The sequence below is a fragment of the Crotalus tigris genome, unplaced genomic scaffold (assembly GCF_016545835.1).
Source record: "Crotalus tigris isolate CLP2741 ecotype Arizona unplaced genomic scaffold, ASM1654583v1 scf7180000019504.2031707, whole genome shotgun sequence".
NCBI classification, from domain to species: Eukaryota; Metazoa; Chordata; class Lepidosauria; order Squamata; family Viperidae; genus Crotalus; species Crotalus tigris.
In genome coordinates, this window is record NW_024097570.1 from 50172 (window position 1) to 77306 (window position 27135).

The 27135-nt window shown below is 41.2% G+C and overlaps 1 protein-coding gene across 1 annotated transcript; it reads left to right on the forward strand.

Annotated features, from left to right (window-relative positions):
• Positions 1-19988: 19988 nt before the first annotated feature.
• On the forward strand, positions 19989-26998 carry SYF2 (SYF2 pre-mRNA splicing factor). The gene is made up of 7 exons (XM_039363072.1): positions 19989-20093; positions 21482-21583; positions 22684-22809; positions 24113-24230; positions 24880-24970; positions 25662-25760; positions 26193-26998. The coding sequence occupies exons 1-7, from the start codon at positions 20052-20054 to the stop codon at positions 26356-26358; spliced, it is 744 nt and encodes a 247-aa protein (XP_039219006.1). The 5' UTR covers positions 19989-20051; the 3' UTR covers positions 26359-26998.
• The last annotated feature ends 137 nt before the right edge of the window (positions 26999-27135 follow it).

A 27135-nucleotide genomic window follows, 5' to 3' on the forward strand; every position in this document is an offset into this window, starting at 1 on the left:
CTCCGTGGTGGTTCCTTCCCTTTCAAACATTATGCGTGTAGAGATAAGATTGGTCCCTACTTTCCCACTCTTTTGCAAGGCCCAGAAGACCTGGTTTTGCCAATAGGCCTGGAGGCTCCAGAGTGGAACAGAGTCCATGAAGTGACTCATTTGATTGTTGTCGCTGGGGGATAAGGTGGGGTGTTATTGCTTTTTTATTGCTTTTCTACTGGGTTTTTATCCTAGTAAGCTGCCCAGAGTCACTGAGAATGAGTTGGGTGGCCATACAAATTTTCTTAAAAAAATAAATAGTACAATATTGAGCCATTAGCATCACGGTTAGTCAAGTACTGTATGAGTCAAAAAGGCAAAAGAAAGCCGGACACCTTATTTACATGAGTAATCAGGCAATATAAGGAAGGGCAATTTTTTGTTTGTTTTCTTAATCATTGGATAGAAGGGAATCCTGGCCTTCTTTACTCTGCATAATAAGTTAACTCTTGACATTATTCCAAATGGACACTGAGCAGAATAATCTTGCTGAAGCTCAGAAAATTGGGATCTAACCATCACTGTCTTGATAGAGCAAAGAACCTCTGATAAATTGACTGGACTTTTATACAGGATATAAATAGATAATGATAGTATGTCTAGGGCTTGGAACAGGACATTCTCTAAAAGCTGATCAGAGATTTTCAACTTTTTGCTCATAAGCTTCACCAAAGAGTACTTCAAAGAACTTTGTCTCCTAGCCACAGTTTCAGAAGGTTCAAAACTAAGCCTTAGGAAAAAAAAAATCGGTGCTTTCCATTTCTTGTCAGGTTAAACACAACGACACCAAGGACTCCACATGAAAATTTCTGGTCTTAACCACACCTTATGCTTAGATGCAATCAACAATCACATTGTAGGAATTGTTAAATTAAATACAGCCAAGAATCTATATTTAATTGATTTAATGGTAATTGCAACTTGTCCTTCTCCCACAGGACTGTTCCAATACATTCTCAGCCCTGGGGGGGGCACAATGGCTCAGTGGTTAAGATCTGAGCTTGTCAGCTGGAAATCCTGGGTTCGAAACCCCAGTGCCGCATGATGGGGTGAGCTCCCATTACTTGCCCCAGCTCCTGCCAAACTAGCAGTTCGAAAGCATGCAAAAGCAAGTAGATAAATAGGTATCCCTTCGGTGGGAAAGGTTACCACATTCCATATTTTCATGCCGATCACATAATGATGGAAACATCTCTCCGACAACACACGCTCCCTCAGCTGAGAATCAAAGATGAGCATTGCCCCCTTGACTTGGTCACAACTGGACAAGGGAAACCTTGAAATCTAGAGGGTAGAGCAGACGAAGGAACCAATGCTATACAGATCAGAACTACTTCAGTAGACATTTGTTGTTGTTAGTTGCGAAGTCATGTCCGACCCATCACGACCCCATGGACAACGTTCCTCCAGGCCTTCCTGTCCTCTACCTTCTTCTGGAGTCCATTTAAGCTTACGCCTACTGCTTCATTCTCTGTCGTCCCCTTCTTCTCTTGCCCTCCATCTTTCCCAGCATTAGGCCCTTCTCCATAGACCGGCTACAATAACAGAATCTTGCAAGTCTAAATGTGTTTCCCCTCCTCCTCTGTTTAGCTTCATATGAACTAGGGAGGGGCTGTCTAAGACATTTTTTTCAAGTGATTTATTTGGCCTGGGCTCAAGCCCCTCTTATCTGACCATTGCCTTGGTAGCAGTTTTTCCTCCTGTCCTTTGAGGCCATTCCCTATGCCAATGGTGGCGAACCTATGGCATGCATGCCAGAGGCGGCATTCAGAGCCCACTCTGTGGGCATGCATGCTGTCACCCCAGCTCCACCTCCCTCCACAGCCCCCCCAGAGGAGAGTCACCCCCGGTTGTGGCCCGCGCAGAGCAGTGCAGCCAAGGACATGGCAGCTGGGCAGCAGGGACAAGACTCCGCCCCGACACCGCGCAGCATCATCCGCTGTGTGGCCACCATGGTGCTGCAGGGCCACCTGGGTTATCTGGAGGTGGTAGCTGGCCATACGGGGGGGCGAGGGTAGGCGGGGCGGGGCAGGGGCGGAGCGTTTTTTAGGCACTCAGTGTCTAAAAGGTTCGCCATCACTGCCCTATGCCCCCTATACAAATACAAATGGAGAAGAGAATGGAGAAGGAGACACCGTTAAACTTGGGCAAAACCAAAAATGAAATCTAAGAGTATATCTGCTCTCAATCAATCCTCTCAGACCAAAGGCTCAACCGCAGGGATTTGGGGCCTGTCAGTCTCTCTCAGCTCCAGAACCAGAGTGTTGAGTAGTGAAGATGCTGGAATAGGAATGGGTTGTAGCCCCTCCTCAGCCATGGAAGCTCATGGAAGAGCCGAGGTGGCGCAGCAGTTAGAGTGCAGTACTGCAGGCCACTTTAGCTGACTGTGTTCAGCAGGTCAGCGGTTCAAATCTCACCGGCTCAAGGTTGACTCAGCCTTCCATCCTTCCAGGGCAGGTAAAATGAGGACCAGATTGTTGGGGGCAATGTAAATATATATATATATATATATATATATATATATATATATATATATATATATATATATATATATATACATACATATACATTGCTTACTGGTGTACACTGCTTAGAGAGTGCTTGCACTTAAAGCAGTATATAAGTCTCATAAATAAATAAATTGTCCCTCCCTCTCGCCCTAAGGGCCATTGTAGTGGTTAAGGTGTTGAACTGGGAGCAGGGAGACCCAGGGCTAGTTTCCCCCCCCCCAACTATAGGAGTTGGGACTTTGCAATCACATTTTTTTTAGCCCAACTGACTCTTGCTGTACAGATACAACTGAGGATGAACATTTTACACATGCTCTTGCGGGAAAGACAGGGTATTTAAATCAAACATATAGCTCAATGTTGGAACTGCACGGGGTAGAAGGTAAAGCAACACTGCCGCTCTGCTGGGAGAAGCTGGGGAGAGGAAGGGGAGAGGCCATGCCTTCCTTCACAGATCTGCTTCAGTGGGTGAGTCAGCCGAACCATCACAGAGACCTAAAGTTTACTATGGCTTTTGTCACCCAACAACGGTTGTGCTCAAGTTATTAAACCATTTGGGGAACTGTCTATACAGGTACTCCTTGGCTTATCACCACAATTGAGTCCAACATTTCTGTTGCTAAATGAGACAGTTAAAGTGAATTTTGTCCCATTTTATGCAATTGCTAAGTCAGCATTTCCCAACCTCGGGAACTTTAAGATGCGTGGACTTCAACTCCCAGAATTCCCCAGCCAGCATAGCCATGCTGGCTGGAGAATTCTGGGAGTTGAAGTCCACGCATCTTAAAGTTCCCGAGGTTGGGAAACACTGTGTTAAGTGAATCCAACAGTCATTAAGCAAATCTGGCTTTCCTTTGCTTGTCAGAAGCTCCCTAAGGTTGCAAACTACAATCCCAGGACTCAGTGATGGGATTCAGCCAGTTCACACCAGTTTGGCAGAACCACTAGCCAATTTTTTGTTGCCCAGGCGCAGAGTGGACTTCCAGAGGTGGCATCCACACAGAGAACCGGTTGTTCACCCATTTGAATCCCTCCACTGCCAGGACCACCACCATCACCCCAGGACGCTGCAACCATTGGAAATACACACCAGTTGCCCAGCGCTTGAAATTTGATGACGTGATTGTGGGGATGCTGCGACATCATGTGTGTGAAAACTGGTCATAAGTAACTTTTTCAGTGCTGTGATAACTTTGAATGGTCATTAAACATTAAATGGTCATTAAACCATTACAATGGTTGTAACTCAAGGACTAAGGAAGGACTCACTGGAGAAGAGCCTAATGCTGGGAAGAATGAGGACAAGAGAAGAAGGGGACGACAGAGAATGAGGTGGCTGGATGGAGTCACTGACGCAGGAGGCATGAGCTTCAATGGACTCCAGAAGATGGTAGAGGACAGGAAGGCCTGGAGGAACGTTGTCCATGAGGTCGCGATGGGTGGACACGACTTCGCAACTAACAACAAGAAGAAGAACAAAAAGTCAAGGACTCCCTGTACATCCAGCATGACAATGCCTTGGGCCACTCCATTTGGCCAGCAGTTGCCCACTGTACCTTCTTTTCTTCTCAACTGCTATCCAGATGCTCCAATTACTGTCAACTATTTCTGCTAGATTTTAACCAGTGCAAGATGCAGAGATCACACTGATTGCTCTATGCTTTTGGGGCCAATTTAATGTACTGGTGTGAACCTTTAGAGTTCTAAACAACTTTGGGCTTGATTATCTGGCCGACTGCCTGTCTGACTTGGGATCAAACTCTCTAGATGCTGATCTGCAGAAAAAGTTCTTCTGAAAACCTTCTAGTTATCACACATCCCTCCCAGCTTGAGGCACGCAGGAGAGGGTATTCTTCTGTGGAAGCTATAGAAGGACATTCCTCAAACATTGAGCTGGATTCCAGTCTTCAGAAGAGAATTCTCTGGCCTTCGATCTAGTTGATTGCCACAATTTCAATATGAATTTTTGTAGGCTTTGCTCATGGTGATTTCATTGTTATTGCTGTTAATTAGCTTGAGTAGTCAAGGAGAACAAAGCAGGCCCCGAATAAATCACATAACAAAGATCTGACTTCATGCAAAGCCATTTCTTAATATTCTAAATGGGCCTTCCCCAGGGCTATTTTGTGTGTGCGCACATGTGTGTGTGTGCTTAACCAATTAGGTCTCATTTCACCCTGAGTGAGCACCTAACCATCACACACATATGCACCACTCATTTATATTAGACGTGACCTTTTGAATTCTCGGGAAGAGTGTAAATTGTATGTCGCCAGCATAAAATATTAAATCTAATTTATATTTAATTATTGATGTTATTATGAATTTCATAGTAATGGAGCTAAAGAAGAGAAAGGGGGAAAAAAATATCCTCCTTTCCCCTCCAGCCCACCCTCTTCGCGACTCCGCCATTAAATTGCTGGGTGCATTAGCAGTTTCTTGAGGTTAGCTTATCTCCCTTCGTTTTCTTCTGAAAGAGAGGTGATTGATGATTATGGGGAAGTTTGTAAATAGTCTTCCAGATATTTTATATAATTATTGTGCCAATAAAAGAGAGCAGGAGGCTTCTTTAAAACCGCTAATTATTTTGCAGAGAAAAGAAAGGATGGGAGAAAAGCTGGGGGGAGGGAGGTTGAAGTGGTATCTGTTAACTCTTTTGACCCATTCCTATACAGGGATTTCCTCTGATGTCCTTCTGGTCAAAAATACACTTTAGGAAAACCAGAGTCGGCTTTATATTAAGTCAAGGAGAGGAAGAGTGGGGAACCACACTGGTTTTTCCAGCTGAGAGTTTTCACCAAGCTTTCATCTTTGATTTGATGGTGCTTTGATCAAAAGATTAATTTTGTAACTTGATTACAGTTTCATTTTTTTTCTCCAGAACACACATGTACACAGATGCACTCTGGAAGTGCAAGTAGGTACATTTTAGGGCAAAAAAAGCTTCTAAATGGGCTGTGACTTCAACATCACTTTTACCAGAGCACCCTTTTGATGCTGCTCCAGTATTTGAGGGATTGCCACAAAGAAGAGGGGGTCAACCAAAGGAGCAGAAGGCAAGGCAAGAAAAAATGGATGGAAACTAGTCAAGGAGAGAAGCAACCTGGAATTAAGGAGAAACTTCCTAACAGTGAGAACAATTAACCAGTGGAACAACCTGCCTCCAAAAGCGGCGAATGCTCCAACGCTAGAAGTTTTTATAAAGAGACTGGACAGCCATTTGTCTGAAATGGTATAGGGTTTCCTGCCTGAGCAGGGGGTTGGACTAGTAGACCTCCAAGGTCCCTTCCAACTTTGTTATTCTGTTGGTGGGGAACTCCCACCAGGAAAGTTCAAATCAAAACAGCAGTCATGATGGCTCAATTGAAGCTTCCATGTCCCTGGCTTTGAGTCATTTCTGGTGCTTCTTCCAGAATTTCCATTAACTGGGGGGAAAAAATCACATGAAGTGTTAATACCACTTTAAAATGTCTTGGGAAAGCCACACTTGGAATACTGCATCAGTTTTGGTCACCACGATGTAAGAAAGATGTTGAGACTCTAGAAAGAGTGCAGAGAAGAGCAACAAAGATGATCAGGGGACTGGAGGCTAAAACATATAAAGAACGATTGCTGGAATGGGTATGTCTAGTTTAATGAAAAGAAGGACGAGGGGGGACATGATAGCAGTGTTCCAGTATCTCAGGAGTTGCCACAAAGAAGAAGGAGTCAAGCTATTCTCCAAAGCACCTGAGGGCAGGACAAGAAGCAACAGATGGAAACTAAACAAAGAGAGAAGCAACCTAGAACTAAAAAGAAATTTCCTCACAGTTAGAACAATTAACCAGTGGAACAACCTGCCTCCAGAAGTTGTGAATGCTCCAATACTGGACGTTTTTAAGAAGAGATTGGACAACCATTTATCTGAAACGGTATAGTGCTTCTTGCCTGAGCAGGGGGTTGGACTAGAAGACCTCCAAGGTCACTTCCAACTCTGTTATTCTATTCTAAATTTCTGGGTGTGCCCAGGTGCCTTGTGAAAGTTTAATTCAATTAAAATTAAATTAAATTTAGGGTGTCCAAGCATCACATGTTGATGGAGCAAAAGAATGAATTCATAAAACAAGAACCCATAAAACAAATCTAGCTTAATTACAATTCTACCACTTAGCCAAAACAGAACAAGATTTGGGAGATTCACTTTCCATACCAAATTATATTTTTAAAAGATTGCACAATCCCCTTTTTTTGTTTCATAACCATTCAAAGAACCAGTCTTATATTAAATAAGAAAACAGCAGCTTTGGTTGGGGATAACTTCAAGGTTTTTTTCCCTTTCAGATTTTTAAATTACCAAAAATGTCAACTGAGCATCTTTTCAAACAGAGTAGGATCTTGTATAGAACAGGTCTACTTTCTCACTATTGAACTGTTTCATTCTGGGGCTTGTGTACATCTATCTTAAGTAACTTCTCCAAAAGTATGAGATCAGTCACTTTTGGAAAAAAGAAGTCTGAATAAGATGATTCTTTGATCCAGTCTAGAAGGTTTCATCCAGAAACTTCTGTATTTATCCTTACAGTTGCGCACTGGACATAACACCAATCACTATTACGCCCATGTCCTAATCACCTTCTAGCAAGAATCGAGAAACTATGCATTCATCTGTTTTTCAAATGTAAATTACCAAGAGTTGTGTGGTACTTGGTGCTCTCTGAGCTTGGTGGTTTTCTTGCAGACATTTCATTACCAAATTAAGTAACACCATCAACGCTAGAAGGGAGCAAGGATTTCTCTTATTTTTATATATTAGTGCAGGGATATGTATTTATATATTAGTGCAGGGATATGTATGCAGGCCGGACGTGTCATCCGGAAGCCGCACCCACCTCACTGCTGGCAATGACAAAACCGTCCCGATACGTTGCGCAACGTCACATGACATCACAAGTTTGACATGTCTGTATTAGTGACTTGCCCTGTCAGAGTTGGTAGGAGTGTTCTTAGTGGTTCCTTAAAAAGGCTGTTGTTTAAGTCTTAGCTTGTTTGTTTGCACTGGTAGTTCCTTGATTGGGGTATTCTGGAAGTTGAGGTTGAAGTCCACAGATCTTAGATACCACTGTTCTTGATCTTTAGCCCTAAGCCAGGGGTAGGCAACCTTGGCTCTTTTACGACTCGTGGACTTCAACTGTTCTAGATCTTTAGCCCTAAGCCAGGGGTAGGCAACCTTGGCTCTTTTACGACTCGTGGACTTCAACTGTTCTAGATCTTTAGCCCTAAGCCAGGGGTAGGCAACCAGCTGTGCTGGCTCAGGAATTCTGGGAGTTGAAGTCCCCGAGTCATAAAAGAGCCAAGGTTGCCTATCCCTGGCCTAGGCCTAGACCGCTTTATGATTTGTGGACTTCAACTCCCAGAATTCCTGAGCCAGCCATGCTGAGGGGAAAGGGAGAGGTTTCCATGCTAAGCCATGCTGGCTCAGGAATTCTGGGAGTTGAAGTCCCCGAGTCATAAAAGAGCCAAGGTTGCCTAGCCCTGCCCTAAGCACTACTTGAGGAGCATAAAAGCTCCTGCCAGATTTCATTAGGCTCAGGAGAAGCTTTTGGTTTGGAGACGTTTCCCTCGCTTCATTCTGGATGCTGCCTCCTTCCCTTCCCCGGAAGGAAACCAGAGCTGCCGGTTTCCTCTTGCTTCTATGAATGGCACCAACCGTTTTCTAAGAAATGTGCTTCAACATTTTTAACGGCGGTGGGAGGAAGGGAGGGCTGCAGGGCCTTTGGTCTTCCTCTTTTCTTTCTTTTAAAACCATTCGTATTTTAGCCAGATTTTCATTTCTCTGGCTTTGCTGACGGAGGCTGCTGATAAGATAGTGGCTTACAGCCCTTTCTGCAGCTGAGAGCCATCTCAAATTCCCTGCATTTGCACATTTTTAACTCATGCCGGGATCGGCAGGGTGCTCACCCATTAGCTAACCAAATGGGCTGGGTTTGTAAGGCATGCTGGCTCACAATTAACACTTCCTTCGAACAAGAAAACTGAACATGTTGCCAGGTCTTCAACGAAGCTACTAAGGGTGCTTCAATGTCATGGAGGATTTTGGCCGCTATGAAAATGAACAGATAATTTATTGTGATCATTTCAAGCTGCGGGTCGTGACTAAATGACATGGGGCCTGGTTATAGGAGGTCTTCAACTTAGAATCATTTTACTGCCGTTCGAAGTTACAACGGCACTGAAAAAAAGTGACTTATTACCATTTTTCACACTTACGACCATCTTTTCCTTAGTTTACAGATATCTCAAAACTAATCCACTCTGGTGTGAGAGCTACAGTAGCACTTTTTTCACATGTCCAAGCCTAACAGAGCTTCAGGAGTTGAGGGACTCTCCCTCATTGAGCATATTGAAGCAGAGGTTGGGTGAACAGTGTGAGGATGTTGTAGATGCCTCCTACAGTGAAAATCCAGCACTGAGAGAAAAATGATTGTGTTAAGTGAATCTCCAAGAAATCTCCAAGAAATTGGTCCATTCACACAACATAATTAACTCAACATTAACATTTGCTAAGTCCTCCCCTTAATCTAACCAGTCTCCGTTTGTACAATGTAAGCTCCAAAATATCTAACTTATCAAGTCCTATTAATCAGGTCCTAATAACTAATTAAACTTATTAAGTAAGGTTAAATGTAATCCTGGCACATATTACAAATATGGTTATTATGATTGTAACTGACCTGGTTGAGAAAGAACACAGCATGGATGTCTACACAGTACAGTAATCTATCAGCCATCAATAATGAAGCCGATGGATGTAATCTGGCATAAGATACTTTTTCTTTTTGTCTTACTCCTATATAATCATCTCTGGAAATATCTACTAGAACAAGATTTATAAATGGGAATGTCCATTAGAGAAAGTGGAGAAACCTAGGTATATGGTCAAATGCGATTAAAGGAATCGATGTTAGCAAATGAACCACTCATTGAAAACTGGTTATTTTAATAAACTGAGTCAAAAGAAGCCAGGGTAGAAAACTTAATTTAATAAAATTAAGAGGCCATCACTCAATAGCACAACTCCTTGTCTCCTGACTCGCCTCAACTACCACACTCAGATAAACCTGGTCCTCTGTAAAGAGTCATCATTTATGAAGTCAGGATGTTGTGGCCTATATTAGGGGTATTCTCAAAATCTAAAAAGAAAGAACTACGATATCTTGTGGTTTTTAAAAATGCACAATCTTGGCAAAAGCAGATTGTACATCATGTGGGTGTTTAGAGATAGATGTTTCACCCTTGCATCTTATTTAAGGATTTCAGGATAATAAACTATCCTGATCTGCCACTCTCATCTCAATATCTGAAATCATGATTGAAATAAATAGAATACTATAATAATAATAGTAATAATAATAATAGTAATAACAATAATAATAATAGTAATAACAATAATAATAGTAATAATAATAATAATAATAACAGTTGGAAGGAACCTTGGAGGTCATCTAGTCCAACCCTCTGCTTAGGCAGGAAACCCTATACCAGTGGTGGCGAACCTATGGCATGTGTGCCAGAGGCGGCAATCGGAGCCCTCTCTATGGGCACATGTGCCGTTGCCCCAGCCTTGTCTCCCGTACGACCCCTCCTCATCAGCAGCCCCCCTGGAGGAGAGTTGCCCCCGAGCATGGCCCACGTGGAGCAGCACAGCCAAGGACATGGCAGCCAGGCAGTGTAGATAAGACTCTGCTCTCACACCCCATCACACACAGTTGATGCTGCGGGGCGTGGGCAGAGGGCATGGCCACCATGACGCTGCTGGGCTGCCTGGGCAATCTGCAGCGGGCCCTGGAGCCGGTGAGTGGCCCTGCGGGCAGGCAGGGTGGGGGTGGGGCAGAGGGTGGAGCGGGGGCAGGGCCAGTTTGGGGGCACTCGGTCTCTAAAAGTTTCGCCATCACTCCCTATACCATTTCAGACAAATGGCTGTCCAGTCTCTTCTTAAAAACTTCCAGTGTTGGAGCATTCACCTCTTCTGGAGGCAGGTTGTTCCACTGATTAATTGTTCTAACTGTCAGGAAGTTTCTCCGTAGTTCCAGGTTGCTTCTCTCCTTGATTAGTTTCCATCCGTTGCTTCTTGTCCTGCCTTCAGGCGCTTTGGAGAATAGCTTGACTCCCTCTTCTTTGGAGCAGCCCCTGAGATATTGGAACGCTGCTATCATGTCACCCCTTGCCCTTCTCTTCATATTGTTTCAGAACTTTATGCAGCTAGTCCTCAACCATTCTTTTAGTGACCATTCTAAGTTACAACAGCACCGAAAAAAGTGACTTATAACCATTTTTCACACTTACGAGCATTGCAGCATCCCCATGGTTAGGAGATAACAATCAGACGCTTGGCAACTGACTCCTATTTATGATGGTTGCAGGGTCCAGTGGTTCCAGTAATCACTATTTATGACCTTCCCAGCCACTTTCTGACAAGCAAAGTCAATGGGGGAGGCCGGATTTGCTTAATGGCCAAATGATTCCCTTACCAACTGCAGTGATTAACAACTGTGAAATAAAGGTTTGTAAAATGGGGCAAAATATACTTAACTGTCTTGCTTAGGAACGGAAATTTTGGGCTCAATTGTGGTCTTACGTTGAGGACTACCATAGCCCTTTCTGCAGTTGTGAGCCATCACAATCTGACCGCATTTGTATATTTTAACTCATTCTGGGATCAACAGAGTACTGACTAATTAGCTAACCAAATGGAGTAGATCTGTAAGGCACACTAGCTCACAACCCCCTCTATATAAAAGATAACAATTGCTTGGCACAATAACTAAGTTCACACAATACTCTCACTCAGACTTAATAAACCATATTATGACTTACAGTAGTATACTAGCTGAACGCAACCACGAGCTCCTAAGCCACAATGGAATTCCATCAATCTGACCTTAACTCTTGTCCGGCATTTGCAGTTTCAGCTATCAAGCTAAACCAGCATTCCCAAATTTCCCTCAGATAGGCTAGAACCGACATTTCCCATAACAGAGTTAGGAAATACATCCCAGCATCAACACAGAGTTCTAATTTGGAGAAGGCTGAGCCAGCTTTTCTTCTGGTTAGCAAACCACCATCATCAATTCATGTTTTTCACAAAGCTGCCTAAAAGCAAGCTACCGGCACCCAGCTGTCTTGGTAACATTTATTGACAATCAGAGTGTGTTTTGACATAATGTTGGGAGGAGAGACATGCAAATGGGGCAATCGTTAGGTTAAAAAAGTTCAGTTTTGTGGCAGCTGAAATGCAAGCTTTTGCTGCGGCCTGTCCACTCCCCATGTCAGACTGTATCATCCGAGACAGAAAAATAATTCATGTGGTTTTTATTTTCAAGAAACAGAGCAGGGCAGGGCAGGGCAGAGCATGAATGCACCTGGGTGGAGAAGGGAGAAACTCACAAGCTACCTCATCCTGTTAGATCAGTCCACAAGGAAATTACTCAAAGGACAACAGACATATCTTCTACTATCAGCCATTAAAGTACTTTCAGTTCAGCCCCCGCAAAGGAGTGCAAGCAGTTTCTGGAACACAAGGCCCCAAAGGGGCACTAGAACGGGGAAGGGTTCTCCAAAGGCATACCTTTGCACAACTATCAATATTAGCTTTCTTTTCAAATCCCATAATATGGTTGGCATTTTTCAGACCTAGCAAAGGTAAATTTCACAGGCGAGTCACCATCACTGGGGTCATAACTAATTTTTTAAGAAGTTGTTCCAAGCTCTTGTTCACACCCATTTATTCTCACAATGTACACTAATCCACAAACCACAGTTTAAAACCAGTTGTGGCTGGCTTGCCCATTATGCTAAGCCCAAACCCCCATGTCTACATTCATTCTTCTAAGCCAGGGTTTAGAAGTCCAACAATGCTAAACCAAAACCAAAAACAACAACAACAAAACAAATCACATAGTTGGCATATGTTATACCAAGCCAATGGCACACTACAGGTAGTCCTTGACTTACAACAGTTCATTTCGTGACCAAAGTTACAACAACATTGAAAAAAGGGACTTATGGCTCTTTTTCACACTTACAAGCTTTGTAGCATCCCTATGATCATGTGATCAAACTTCAGATGCTTGGCAACTGACTCATACCTATGACTGTTGCTGTATCTTAAGGTCACGTGATCACCTTTTGCAACCTTTTGACAAACAAAATCAAGGGGGAAGCCAGATCCCCGTACTAACTTAAGGTCTTAAAATGGGACAAAACTCATTTAGCAAATGTCTCTGTTATCAACAAAAATTCTGGGCTCAATTGTGGTCATAAGTCAAGGACCACCTGTACAATGTGAGAATTCAGCCTAACCCTCTAAGTTAGGTTTAAAGAGGACATCTGGATCCAAAAGTCCAATGGACACCAGTTTTGAAATAGTCTCACCATGGTATCCCTAAGTATAATCTGCCTAAAAAGTGCCATAGGGCAGCAGAGGTGTAAACTATGGGGTGGAGCAGCTTCCTCAAGGAAGGAAGGAAGGTTCCAACCTAGCATTCTTCAACCCTAATCTGATGCTTTTCAGATATATTAAGACATCAACTCAAAGATTTCTGAGTCAGTATGTCTCTTCTGGAGAGCACCTGGTTGGGAAAGGCAACAGTAGGCTGAGCTTCATGAATAACCGTGTTTATGCTGTTTAAAGAATATCTTATCTCATTCATCAATTCAGTCTAGATTTCATGTATTCATAAGCAGACTCACCGGGCAGGGCTTCTTTATGACCGCGACAAGAGGAAGAATCCAAAGACAACGTGGGTCCATTTTCCAGGAAAAAGCTTCTAAGACAAGAACCAACAAGCTCAACGGTGAAGAAAACTTGATTTCATCATGTTGCTTCCTACATAACAGCAGGCTCTGATTATTCTGGCTTCCTTCAGTTACACCTGAGTAGCTGATGTCCACCCTTCTGTCTTTTGCTGTTCTTTCTCCTCAGAAATTAGTGCTTCTAGGGGCTGGAAGAAGCCCCTATCCTGGATCAGAATCTGGGGGTCCAGGTCAAGAGCAGTGGTCCAGGTGTTCATTCAGCATCAGTGGAGCACCTTTCCAGCAAGGGGTCTACCTGGAACCAAACCGTAACACCTAATTAGGCTCATACCTGTCAGGCACAAACTACCAGATTTCCACACCTGAAGAGTTCAATTAGCTATTTTATTGCTCATGCCTGTAACACAGGAATCTTATCAGACTGATGGTTGGCACCTGGGTGAGACTAGATAAGGTTCAACGTCATTCAAGGGGGGGCTCTGACTCTTGTGCCCAGATAGGGATTCCAGACTGATGGAGCCCACAAATATGGTTGTAAATTGTGATGGTTGTTAAGCAGGTCACCACATGGCCACATCCAATTTTACAACCTTTTATGTGGCAGCCATTAAGTGAATACAACGGTTGTTAAGCAAGCCAATTCTCTGCTATTTAAATCAACTCACATGACTGCAGAATGTTGCAAACAACCATAAATGTGGGCTGGTTGCCAAGTGCCCAAAATGCAGTCATGTGACCAGCTTTTGACCTTACGACAGACCCTAAAAAAGTTACTTATGGCCCAGGATTCAAAGTTATGATACCTTTTCTCCAGTCATGTGACTGTATTTCAGTAACCAGCCCACATTGACGGTTGTTTGCAACATCCTGCAGTCATGTGATCATGACACAGCTTACACAGTGAAGGACGTCTTGCATTAGAGACATGGCTTGTTTACTGTGGTTTATGGAAGAAGCTGCAATAGCCTGGTTTCATACAATATCAAAGCTATAACTCAGGGGTCTTCAAACTCGGCCCTTTTATGACTCATGGACTTCAACTCCCAGAATTCCTCAGCCAGCATGCCAGGCTGAGGAATTCTGGGAGTTGAAGTCCATGAGTCATAAAAGGGCTGAGTTTGAAGACCCCTGCTATAACCCATGGTTTATAAATCCATATGACTGCATTCCCACAAACCTGAAGTCCAGAGCAAATAATATATGTTGTGGTGGCTTAATTGGATGTGCGAGCTGTGTCTGGCAGTGGAATCAGGATATGGCTGATGGGTTGTGTCAATCAGGTCCAAAAGATGAGTCAAGCCAGGGCTCCAAGCCAGAGACGCAACAAGCAAAGACAAAAGCCAGTCAGAAGCTCTTTGGCAGAAAAATCAGCAGGAAACAGGACCAGGGAGAGCTCCATGGAAATCCTGCTGGCTGAATTTTCCTTCTCTAAGAGAGAGGATGGATGGATGGATGGATGGATGGATGGATGGATGGATGGATGGATGGATGTTATTTCTGAAGCAGATGGAGCACAGGTGCCCACAGCTACACTGAGGGCAGGAGTCAGCAACTTTATGCTGGCTCAGGAATTCAGGGAGTTGAAGTCCACAGGTCGTAAAGTTGCCCTACTTGCCCACTTCTGACTTAAGGTCAACCAGCTCTCTATTGCACTTGGTTCTCATTCATTTTGGAGTCTTCTAGGTGAATGGAATTAAATTTGGAAACTACGGTGCCACCAAGATTTACATCCAGCATCTTAGCAACAAGAATGTCTCACAAAATTTTATCAATGGATAGCAATACGACCCAGCGAGAAAGGATTGTGAAATTTATTAGGATGAATGATATTTACTGATTAATCATTACTTTCATGATTACTGTTATTCCTAGTGATTATAGCTATTTACCATTACGTTGATGATACCACTCTAATGGCAGAAAGTGAAGAGGAACTAAAGAGCCTCTTGATGCACGTGAAGAAGGAGAGTGCAAAAGTTGGCTTGAAACTTAACATTAAGAAAACCAAAATCATGGCATCTGGCCCTTTCAATTCCTGGCAAATAAGTGGGGAAGAAATGGAGGTAGTGACAGATTTTATTTTTCTGGGCTCAAAGATTATCTCAGATGGGGACTGCAGCCAAGAAATTAAAACACGCTTGCTCCTGGGGAGGAAAGCTATGGCAAATCTAGACAGCATACTAAAAAGCAGAGACATCACCCTGCCAACAAAAGTGCGTATAGTCCAGGCCATGGTTTTCCCAGTTGCAATGTATGGCTGTGAAAGTTGGACCATAAGAAAGGCTGAGCGCCAAAGAATTGAGGCCTTTGAACTATGGTGCTGGAGAAGACTCCTGCGAGTCCCTTGGACTGCAAGGCGTTCAAACCGGTCAGTCCTAGAAGAGATCAACCCCGACTGCTCTTTAGAAGGCCAGATCCTGAAGTTGAAACTCAAATACTTTGGCCACCTAATGAGAAGGAAGGACTCATTGGAGAAGGGCCTAATGCTGGGAAAGATTGAGGGCAATAGAAGAAGGGGACGACAGAGAATGAGATGGCTGGATGGAGTCACTGAAGCAGTAGGTGTGAACTTAAATGGACTCCAGAAGATGGTAGAGGACAGGAAGACCTGGAGGAATGTTGTCTATGGGGTCGCGATGGGTCGGACACGACTTCGCAAATAACAACAACAACAACAACCATTACATTAACTATTGTTATTTAATATTTGTACCCGGACGATAGTCTGCTTGCTAAAGCATAGAATTATTGTTGGGGGCAACTCCCATTATCCTAACCCTACCTAATACCTATACCGATCCCATTCCTTCCTTATCCTTGTAAAACCTAATAAAATATTTTTTTTTAAATGTCTCACATAAACCCAGTGTAAATTTGTATCTTTACAGAACCCGTATCAAATTTATCCCTTAATGAAGGTTTGATCCCATAAGTGTGAGAATCAATCAGACATCGCTTTTTTAAATGCCACTGTAACTTTGAACAGTTACTAAATGAATGGTTGTAAGTCAAGGACTACTTGTACAAGAATTAGCCCTTAAACTACTTCAACCAAGGCAAGAACCAATTCCTACTTTCACATACCACACAATAAACTTTGGCTTTGTTGAACTACGATTTATCAAACAGGCCATAATGTCCTATGGACTACTGTGAAAGATGGAGATTTGGGCAACGCCCAAGTAGAAGACCTCCATTTTATGCATGAATGAAAGATTTCCTTGGAATCATTCTGATGTCCCTCTGGCTTTCCTATCCACCTCCAGTGTGACCATTTATCATCATCTGAACTATCTGATCAGGGACTTGGATATAATGCAGTTAGGGTTATCGTTTTAAGGACATTTAGATGAAATTTAAAGCCAGCCTTGCACTAATTTGGTTGTGAAGGAATTGATTTTGATCCTTAGCACTCTCTCATTTCAATAGAGTACTGCTTTAACCAGATTAATTTCTGTTAAGCACATTAGTCAGGTACTTCTAGCTCCCCAATCAAATGATTAAATGTCTCTGGGCTTTGGACAATTATAACTAGGGTTAGCACTAGATGGGAGCAAAAACGTGGAGGTCTCTGCTGTTCTCTGATGGGCATCCAGATTTTTGCAACTCCAGCCAGTTGCCCTAATCTTAGCAGTATTGCACCCACCCAACAGCATGAAACCCAACTAATGTACAGGTAGTCCTCAACTTATGACCACAATTGGGCCCAAAATTTCTGTTGCTAAGCCAGACAGTTGTTTTGTCCCATTTTACAACCTTTCTCACCATAATTCTTAAATTAATCACTGCAGTTATTAAGTTAGTAACAGGATTGTTAAGTGAATTTGGCTTCCCCTTTGACTTGGCTTGTCAGAAAGTTGCAAAAGATGATCACGCAACCTTGGGACACTGCAACTGTCATAAATGCATGCCAGTTGCCAAGAGTCCAAATTTTGATCATGTGAATGGGGATGCTGCAATGGTCCTAGGTGTGGAAAATGGTCATAAGTCTGTTTTTTTTTCAGTGTTGTTGTAACCTCAAATGGTCACTAAAACAAATGGTTGTAAATCGAGGATTTCATGTAATAAAAATTAAAAGCCAGGCCATCGTTTGCAAAGATATTGATTCTGCAAATGCCAACAATTCTGTTCCTATTCAACATGTGAAAGTGCCATAAGTTTTCTTTTCCCTTTTTCTGTCTTTTAATTTAGTAGGTCCTAGATGAAGAGTCAAAATGGGGGTTCACTTCATTATGCTAGGCATAGTTTCATTTAACTAAAATATATTGCTCAAGTCAAATGGCAGGTTTTATGTATTGCACCAAGCTATAAGTCATGTCTTATCAATTACCATGGTTGAATTCATACAACATAGCTAAGACAAAATCCAAAACACTATCCTAAAGCAATATTTCCCAACCTCAGCAACTTTATGTGTGGATTTTAATTCCCAGAATTCACCAGCCAACAGGGAATTCTGGGAGTTGAAGTCAGCTTGAAACTCCCAAGGTTGAGAAGTACTGCATTAGACAACAATTAATGTTGTGGAAGGTATTCTATCTTGGGCACAAGGAAGCCAGCAGCTGATTCACAATACATGACAGGAATGTATTTAAATAATTAAGTTAATTATCAGTGGTTGATAGCAACCAGTAGAGGGCAGTAGAAGACAAACTACTGTACAGTATTTTATTTCCTCCATAGGTATTATACAAGATTTAACTTGGAGTCAATTTCTCCTTAATGAAAAAAACTACAAATTAGACAGAAATTGCCCAGCGTGGTTGGAAACATAATTTCTAGGCCAGCTTTAGATCCACAGGAATGAAAATATTTAATGTGTGAGTGTTAATGTAGCAGGTTTAGCAGCTTATTTCTTAATAGCTTCAAAGCAGTGAACAAACTAGCCTGTGTTACGCAGTTTCACCTCTTTTTTTATTTTATTTTTTTCAGAGTAAAGACAATCTGAAGGCAGGATTGGCCTAAACAACAACTTAGGTGAGGAACACCCCACTATCAGCGAACAATTTCCTTTTTATTATTGTATTTGGTAATGTGATCTCAAAGTAATTTCTTAAGATAATTTTTATCTAGAAGAAATGGCATAGAATTGAAAATTGAAAGTAAACTTTTATAAACATTGATACAAGAATGTATCTTAATATATTTTTCTAAATGTAAGCTTTAGCAATTGTTCAAAGTTACAATGTAGCATTCCTACAACTGTGTGATCAAAATTCCAGAGCTTGTATTTATGATTGTAGTGTCCTGGGGTCATGTGACTGCCATTTGTGACATTGACTGCTGGCTTCTGACAAGCAGAATGAATAGGGGAAACTGGTTTTGCTTAACAACCATGATTCACTTAACAACTGCAGAAATTTGCTTAATAACCATTGCAAAAATCATAAGATCAGGTGCTAGTCACTTAACAATTACTTTACTTAACAATGAAAATTCTGGTCTCAATTGTGGTCATACCCAAAAAATCTTAAAGTGTGAGGGGGGGGGTTGAAAGATAATTATCCCCCCAGCTCATTGCAACCTCTGCATTTAAGAAATGAATAGTCATTTACTTCAGCATTTCCCTCAACCTAGCTTCTAATGAAAGTACACATTCGCCTAAGCATTTTGCTCCAAGATGTGTTCAGTTGGATTTGTAAAGGTGAAGTGGAGGAAAAGAAAAATACAATTTCTTTGTGTATTTCAGAGACATGATGGTGTTTATTTTCGTTAGTTCTCCAGTTGAACGTTTAGAACTATACTGCCATCTTATGGTGCAAAAACAGGATGGGTTTCAATGAATATTAAAATTTGAATAAAATATGCCAAGTTTTTGTCAGAAGTCTGAACGAGATATAGCAAATTCATCCCACAGGACTGAAAGTTACTATTTTGATTTCCACTACTAGAACAATGGACATACTTGTGCTTGACAGGATTAAATATAAAATTTAAGGTATTTTAATAACCGCAGGTATTTTAATAACCGCACTTCAGGTAAAACGAATTTTTTGGGATTTGGTTCTTAATCTAGTAGAACATTTAACTGAAGAGAAATATTTTTGACTTGGCTAATGAATATTCAAGATATCAGTTAACCTTCTGAAAGAGAGAAATGGTGAGTGGGTAGCAGACGGTTATATGCATTCTACTAAACCATGGTTTGTTTCCCAACATAGACCACCTTGAGCTCCTGGAGAAAAGTGAGAAATAAATCTCATATGCTGGCTGGGGAATTCTGGGAGTTGAAGTCCACCTATCTTAAACTTGCTGAGATTGAAAAACACCGCATTCAAGAAATTAGCAAATAAACGAAGTGAGGTTTGTCTTTCTTTTGTCCACCCTGGCTTTATCTCTCTTTAATGCGCAGCGGAAACCTCGAAATTTTCTTCAGAACAGAATAAGAGAACTCGTTCCCAAGAGACAAATGTTACCTCAACTTCGTTTGCTTTCTGACGTACCTCCTTCACTTTTTCTTTTCTGGGTTGCAATTCCCCGCCTGGCCTCTTAAGCGCTGCCGCTCAATTCTTCCACCACCACCGCCCCTCCCCCAACCACGGCAGCCGCTCGCGCACGCATCTCTATGGTTCTTCCAACCAGAGAGCCTCCTGCTGGAATGTCAACGATTTTTTTTTTCCCTCGAGAGACTGAGGTCTGTTTTCATTCGCGTCCTCAGTGACATCATGAGGCGGAAGGCGGAAACCGGAAGTGCTCGATGTTTACCAAGACGACGAGAAGATGGCGGCTGCTGCGGATATAGGAGCGTTTACGGATGAGACGGTGAGAGATGAGGGTTGCGAGAAGAGTGACAGGAGCTCGTTTTAGGCCTGATCACTGGACTTAACTGGACTGCAACCGAAAGCTTCAGTCCAGCACACCGCCCGAGGTGTCGCGTTGGGGGAAGGTTGTTTGTATCCTGGGAAGTAAGACATTTGGTTTGGCCGGAGTTGCTGCTCTGAATCGGTGGCAGGGATGGGAAACCTGGGCTGAACTACAACTACCAACATCCTCAGCCAATGTATGTGCGGCCTTGCTGTGAGCTGCAATTCAGCAATGCCTAGAAGACTACTATCTGTAGAAAAGAGATCGGTCAAAGCAGAGGGTGGGAAGAGTTAATGGCAGGAAGAGGGATGAAGAATCTCATTTTTTTTTTTTGCTTTGTTAATAATATAAGGTGTACAGGTAAATCCTGGAAGTATAAGTTTAGAATATTCTACAAATTATCAGAAACTCCATTTCCCATGTATTTAGAAATCGGTTGAGAAAAGCCTTTTATATGTAGCCTCATCCCTTCTCCTCTTGCATGTTAAAATATTTTGCTCATTGATTGATTGATTGGGACTCATCAGGTTGTTTTTGAATCCTAGCAACCGCATAGATTTTGTCTATGATTGGTCTGTAATCTGTCCTTTCAAGTCTCCCAAAGGTGCACTTCATCAACCATTGTAATTGGATCTATCCATCTTGCTGCTGGTTGTCCTCTTCCTCTTTTCCCTTTCATATTATTTTTATATATATTCTGTAAATATAATACTACATAATCTATAATTTATTAACATTGTATTGTTGAGAGAGAATGATGGAATGGGTTTTGATAAACCACTCCATCCTTCATCCCTTTATTTTAAGTGTAATGGGGAGAGATAGTTTACTATGGAAGTTTTTTTTTTTTTCTCCTGGTACTGTGTTGTTAAAGCTCAAGACAATAATTATAGTTCAAAAGCCTCTGTCTTGAACTTTTTGATCTCTTAGAAAATACAGAATTAGATGTTATCAGTTCCTGAGTGACAAAATTAGACACATCTTGGTAATGGTTTTAGACCAATACAAATAAGACAATAACAGCAGTGACAATAATAAAAAATAATTGATCCCATTTATTCACCAAGTCAGATCCCAAAAATGTCAGGCTCATATGCCAACCATGGGCTAAAATGTAAGAAGCAGTAGAACCAATCCATAACTAGTGAGCTCTGTCAGTTAAAAGGAAATGTAGCTAAAATCAGTATGGTAACAAAAGAGAGCAAGTATAACATGTGTTTAACTAATGCTTCATTTTAATATGTGATCCTGATTGTGAAGCTGCTTTTTATATGTAGTGTATTGTATAACCACTTATCTCAATCCCAGATTTATTTTCTTTTATATACATGTGGGGGACATTCCAGATGGTTTCCAACACTTCAGACAGTCCAGTGATAGCTGAAGAAGCTGCTGCCCAAAAGAGAGAAGAACGGCTTAGAAAATTCCGAGAGCTTCATTTGAAAAGGGTAAGGTCACTTTGTGACTTTTGGATTCAAGTCCCAGAATAGTAAATCTGCTGGGTCATATCCTTGTGAGACCCAATTATACTATATAGCACAGTGTACAAAATTTATGGGGCAACAATTCAGCATGCAAGATAGAAAATGGATTGAAGAGAGTGAGAAAAATAAGTCGATCGTTGTTCAGAATATAAAATTTGTAATAGTTTTTTATTTTAATTCTGTTTGCTGCCCAAAATTACTTGTTGAGGTATATAAATGGGATAAATAATTAAATAAAAAATAAAATAACTATATCTGTATTTGGTACAATCTTAGCGCTGGGAGTAGGACTCAGCCATGGAAACTGATCTTCTGAGATGCTACATACCTGCATCTTTTCACAATTGCTGAAAATGAAAAGAATAGGAAGCCAGGGCTGACATTATATTTTTGGAAGTGCGTTGTCAGTATCTTGACCAATTAGGGGGAATCTGAGATCCTTGGAATCACTAGCCGTAAATGAATGTTTTTATGTTACCAAAGCTGAGGAGTGATGTTACAGGCAGTCCCTGGTTGAAGAAAGAGATCCTAAATTCATCTTGCGTATGTAAGTCAGAACTTGTACTTACAAACCAACTGCTTCTTCCTAAAAATGGCAGATGGCATTATCCTTCCTGGAGCCAATGAATCACTGACACTGCACTTTCAGGAACCACTGTAAACAGGCTGTATATTAAAAACACACAACTTTAGCAATTCATCATCTCAAGAAGGAGAACTTCATTCACCATTTTTAATAATACAGCCTTTTCTTATCTAAGGGTTGTCCTTAAATCATGATGTTCTTTGCCTGTATTAGGTTAAAATAATTGACAGTAAGAGCCAGAATTACTATTATGCAGTAACAGTCCACCAGTAAGCAGATTAAGAAGGCTCTGGTGCAGGATCTGTTTTTCATTTTTTATCCACATTGCCATGAGAATTTAGCATTCACTGGCAGAGTATTTCTTATTATTGGTAAAGTTTGTTGCTTTATTAATTTTGTGGCTGCTTATCCCTGATTTGTTGCTATTTTCTAATTTATCAATCGCTGATACATGGGAAATGTTATCTGTTTTTAAAAGAATGAAGCCCGCAAGTTAAATCATCAGGAAGTTGTGGAAGAAGATAAAAGGCTGAAGTTACCAGCCAACTGGGAGGCGAAAAAGGCTCGCTTAGAATGGGAACTGAAAGTGGAAGAAAAAAAAAAGGTAAACAAGCAAATAATATAACATGTACCTTTAAGCCAATTAGAAAACTATATCTCTGGGTTCCATTCGACAAAAGGCCCACAGCTAAAAAAAAAAAGTCCCTATAGTTACTATTTTTTCACTGGGTTATATTCGAAATGATAGATACAGTACTTACACCATTGCTGGAAAATACTTGCATCCAAATATAGTCCTTTTGCATTAGTGTGCAAAACATGTGATATAATTAATAACTCTTAAAATAATTCCATAAAAGACAGATATCTTTATGTTTTAAATGGAAGGGCTGATGTAGTTTGTCAAAGACTAGAATTCTGTTATTATTCAAAAAATGAGATTTCATAACCGTTCAACAAACAAGAGTAAAACCACAGCTTACATAAAACTTTTTAAAATTTCTAGTATAGTATTAGGATGCATCTGTAATTTCAAGAAAGCTGTTTTTCTTTAGCGTCATATGCTTGCATCAGCCTACCCAGTGAGTATTTGGATTAAGCAGGATTTAAGCAAGGGATTTCATAATTCATTCCTTTTATCAGGATCTTCTAGAACAGACATGTCAAACACAAGGCCCGGGGGCCGGATGCGGCCCGTGAAGTGGTTTCATGTGACCCGCGAAGCCATCCTGGAAACAGTGAGGGAACGGCCCCTGCTGTCTTGGCCCTGGCCCAGGCCGGCTGGGAGCCAATGTACAATTTTGTGGTGGGCATCTATGCTGAAACGCATTCAGTCTTAGCTCCACAAGGCCATCTGGAAACAGCGAGGAACCAGCCCCTGCTGTGTCGGCCCCACCCCCTGGGTGCATGCTAAGAAGGTGTCACCTTTTGTGAGGAATAAAGAAATGGACCATGCCTTGGCGCTTGCCCCAGTCCCACCCCCTTCTGCCAGAGACCCTCAGATCTGTCTCACTCCTGCCCAGACACCCACAGGCACCCTTGATGTGAACGATATAGAGCTGGCCACCCCCACCCAGTAGGCCACACCTACTGCACGCCCACCCGTAGGCTGCACCCACCCTGGCCACACCCACTCACCCACCCACCCCAAGGGCAACCCCAATGCTGATGCGGCCCTCAATGAAATTGAGTTTGACACCCCTGTTCTAGAACACTCTCGGAAGAAGTTTGGACTACTATGGATAGAGATAGACCTATCAAAGAGAAATCAACAGCAGATCACATATAATTCCTTATAAATTAATTTTATAAAGAAATATAAAATATAAAATTTTGGAACAGCCCATAGAGGAACATTTTTGAGGATTTGTGTTTTAAATTATTAAAATGAGTTTACTGTGTACTAGGACTGTCTGGTGAAAGGGGAAGATTATGAGAGAGTAAAACTGCTAGAAATAAGTGCAGAAGATGCAGAACGCTTTGAGAGGAAAAGGAGGAAGAAAAATCCTGATCTTGGGTTTTCAGGTAGGGGGAAATGATCTTTACTGTTTTCAAATACATGCGGAATAAAAATAAAAAAAAAAGTGCTGGAACTCACACACGTCATACAACCCACCTTGCCTACCCTACAAGGTTCCATCCAAAAAAGGTGTCGGAACTCCATTCTGGGCATTCTATGACAAAAAAAGCCCTGCTTATACAAGTCACTTCTTCAGTCAAAATGAAAAATTTGGGGTTAGGCATAGAGTCAGAGAGTGGTTGGAATGTACTAACTCTGCCATACTGACTGCGGGGGGGGGGTGTTTCTCCCCAAAATGAAATGCAATATGAAGAGCGTTATTTATATATTGCATTTCATTTTGGGGAGAAACTCCCAGCAGTCAGTCTGGCAGAGTTAGTACATTCCGACGACTCTTTCACTCTATGCCTAACCTAGCCAAAATAAATTCATTTTGACTGAAGAAGTTACTTGGATGAGTAACGAACCATCTCAGCTTAATAAACTTTTATCCAGTTGCTATGATTTAACCTTTTTAGATATTCTTCATCTTTTTTCCTGAGAAAGTTACACAAACTTATTTTTCATTGCAGAGGGAATCACAGTATTGATGAGATAGGTTGCCCTGTCTGGTAAAAGTTTATTATTCACTAAGCTAATTTCTTTGCTCTATAGACTATGCAGCTGCTCAATTACGCCAGTATCAGCGGTTGACCAGGCAAATTAAACCTGACCTGGAAAAGTATGACAAATTAAGAGAAGAAAGGCAAGTATTTTGTTTCACAGTATTTTTTTTATTGTTACGTAGTAGAAGGGTCTGGAATGAATATTTGCAAATGAGATCATTCCCAAAGGCATATGAATTAGAGTATAGGTAGTCCATGACTTAGGACTGTAATTGAGCCCTCAATTTTGATCCTAAGTTATGATGGTTATAAACCAGGTTACCATGTGATTGTGCACATTGCATTGCGAATGCCACAGTTAAACAAACCCATTGTTTACTATGGGGTGTTTTTTGCTGGAAATTAAAAATGGCAAAAATGTAAATGTCCCATTATGCAAACATCCATAAATGTGGCTGGTTGCCCAAAATGTGGCCATGTAAAGGGTGTTTGTGTGTGTGAGGTTGATGAATCTGGGTGTAAGTAGCTTTTTCAGGATACATTATAATTTTGAATGGACACTAAATGACCAGTCATAAATCAAGGACTACCTGTAAATAATTTTGCACAGCTGGTGTGAAAGTAGAAAGGAAATGTTCCATCTACCTTGTTCAATTTTGGTTAAAGAGAATGAGAAAAGTAGAAAAGTTTATAGATATAGAATCAGAGTAGATTATTAATCAGCACTACCGTAACAGGTCAGATTGTTTGATATTTTTTATCCCAAATTCCTGAGCTAGAGAAATTTCACAAAGACATTATTGTTAATATTTTTTCCTTTCTCTCCTTCAGTGGTGAAGATTTTTTTCCAACTTCAAATAGTTTACTCCATGGAACTCATGTGCCCTCCAAAGAAGGTGTTGATAAAATGGTTTCAGATCTTGAAAAACAGTAAGTGCCCATATTCGTAATGAACTGCATGTTTAAATGTATTAAGCAGCTTGTATATGTATTTATCATAGACCTCCTGCTGAAATTCTATTTCAGATTGCATTATTTAAGGACGTTGTACGTATAGAGCCCATGTCGTTTTCTTTCCTATTAACTTTTCAAATAATATAATTATCGGCAAGGCTTTAAATTGCTTTGCCCCTTTTAAATGATTCTAAGTAACCATATTAACTATAGAACCAGAGATTGATTTGCTTTGGAGTGGATTAATGAAATGAAGTTTTTTTATTCCCCTTGACCCCATTAGCTGAATATACAAGAAAGAAAATTCTATTACTGTCTCAAATGAAGAACATCCAATATCTTATTAAAATATGAATTCAAGATGTAAGCTATAAGAACATAGGCTGAGTATTTGGATTTCTCTTTCAGAATCCAGAAACGCGAAAAATACAGTCGGAGACGCTCTTACAATGACGATGCAGATATTGACTACATTAATGAGCGGAATGCCAAATTCAATAAAAAGGCTGAGAGGTTCTACGGGAAATACACTGCAGAAATTAAACAGAATTTGGAAAGAGGAACAGCTGTGTAAACCGAAAAGTTCAGGAGGCTGGCCTTGCCTTCTGCGTCTGGCTTCTGTAAAACCTTCATGTGTAAAATACGCTTTGCAAACATGTTCTAATGCTAGAATGAGATTTGCCCACGTATATTACACCTCCTCTCAAAAAAGGGCATGTTAGAAAAGTTAACTATTATGTAAATGTATAAAACCAAACTATTTGAAGTTAGGGTTAGTGAGCCAATTATTTCATTTTTTTATTTTTAACGAAGATGAGAATGTGGAATCACAAATCCAGATTTTTTTTTTTAATGTACCTGTGGTTTATTTGAAAACCATTACAGTTGTGTTGATTGATATGTTAATTTTGGTAGTTGGATTAAACTAAAGAGCCGTAGCATATAAGGCTGTTTTTAAAACTCTCTTGATATGTTTGCTTAATGAGCATCTACTTTATAATGCAATTAGTGGGGAGCCCCCAAAGGTAATGAAACATAATTCAGACGGAGGTGCGAAACATATCCAAGTAGTCTTGGCTATTGTACACAAAAAAGGCTGGGTTAGTAAGCTCCCTCTAAATATTATTTATCTTTAGGAATGGGTGTAATATTGTTTGTACAGGTGGTCCTCAACATATGACTGCTTGTTCAGAGATCTCCATAGTGCCCCACTCCTCCACCTTCCCAACACCCACTTACTACCCTTGCTGACTAACCTGTTACCCAGTGCCCACCTACGGCACCTTTCCATCTCACGATCCTTACTTGGTACTCAACTCTTCCCACTTAATGACCCTTGCAGTAATTAGTT

Coding starts and splice junctions, on each gene's coding strand:
- SYF2 (XM_039363072.1), top strand. CDS start 20,052: ATGGCGGCTGCTGCGGATATAGGAGCGTTTACGGATGAGACG. Junction 20,094..21,481: donor GAGCGTTTACGGATGAGACG/GTGAGAGATGAG, acceptor GGGACATTCCAG/ATGGTTTCCAACACTTCAGA. Junction 22,810..24,112: donor AAGTGGAAGAAAAAAAAAAG/GTAAACAAGCAA, acceptor ACTGTGTACTAG/GACTGTCTGGTGAAAGGGGA.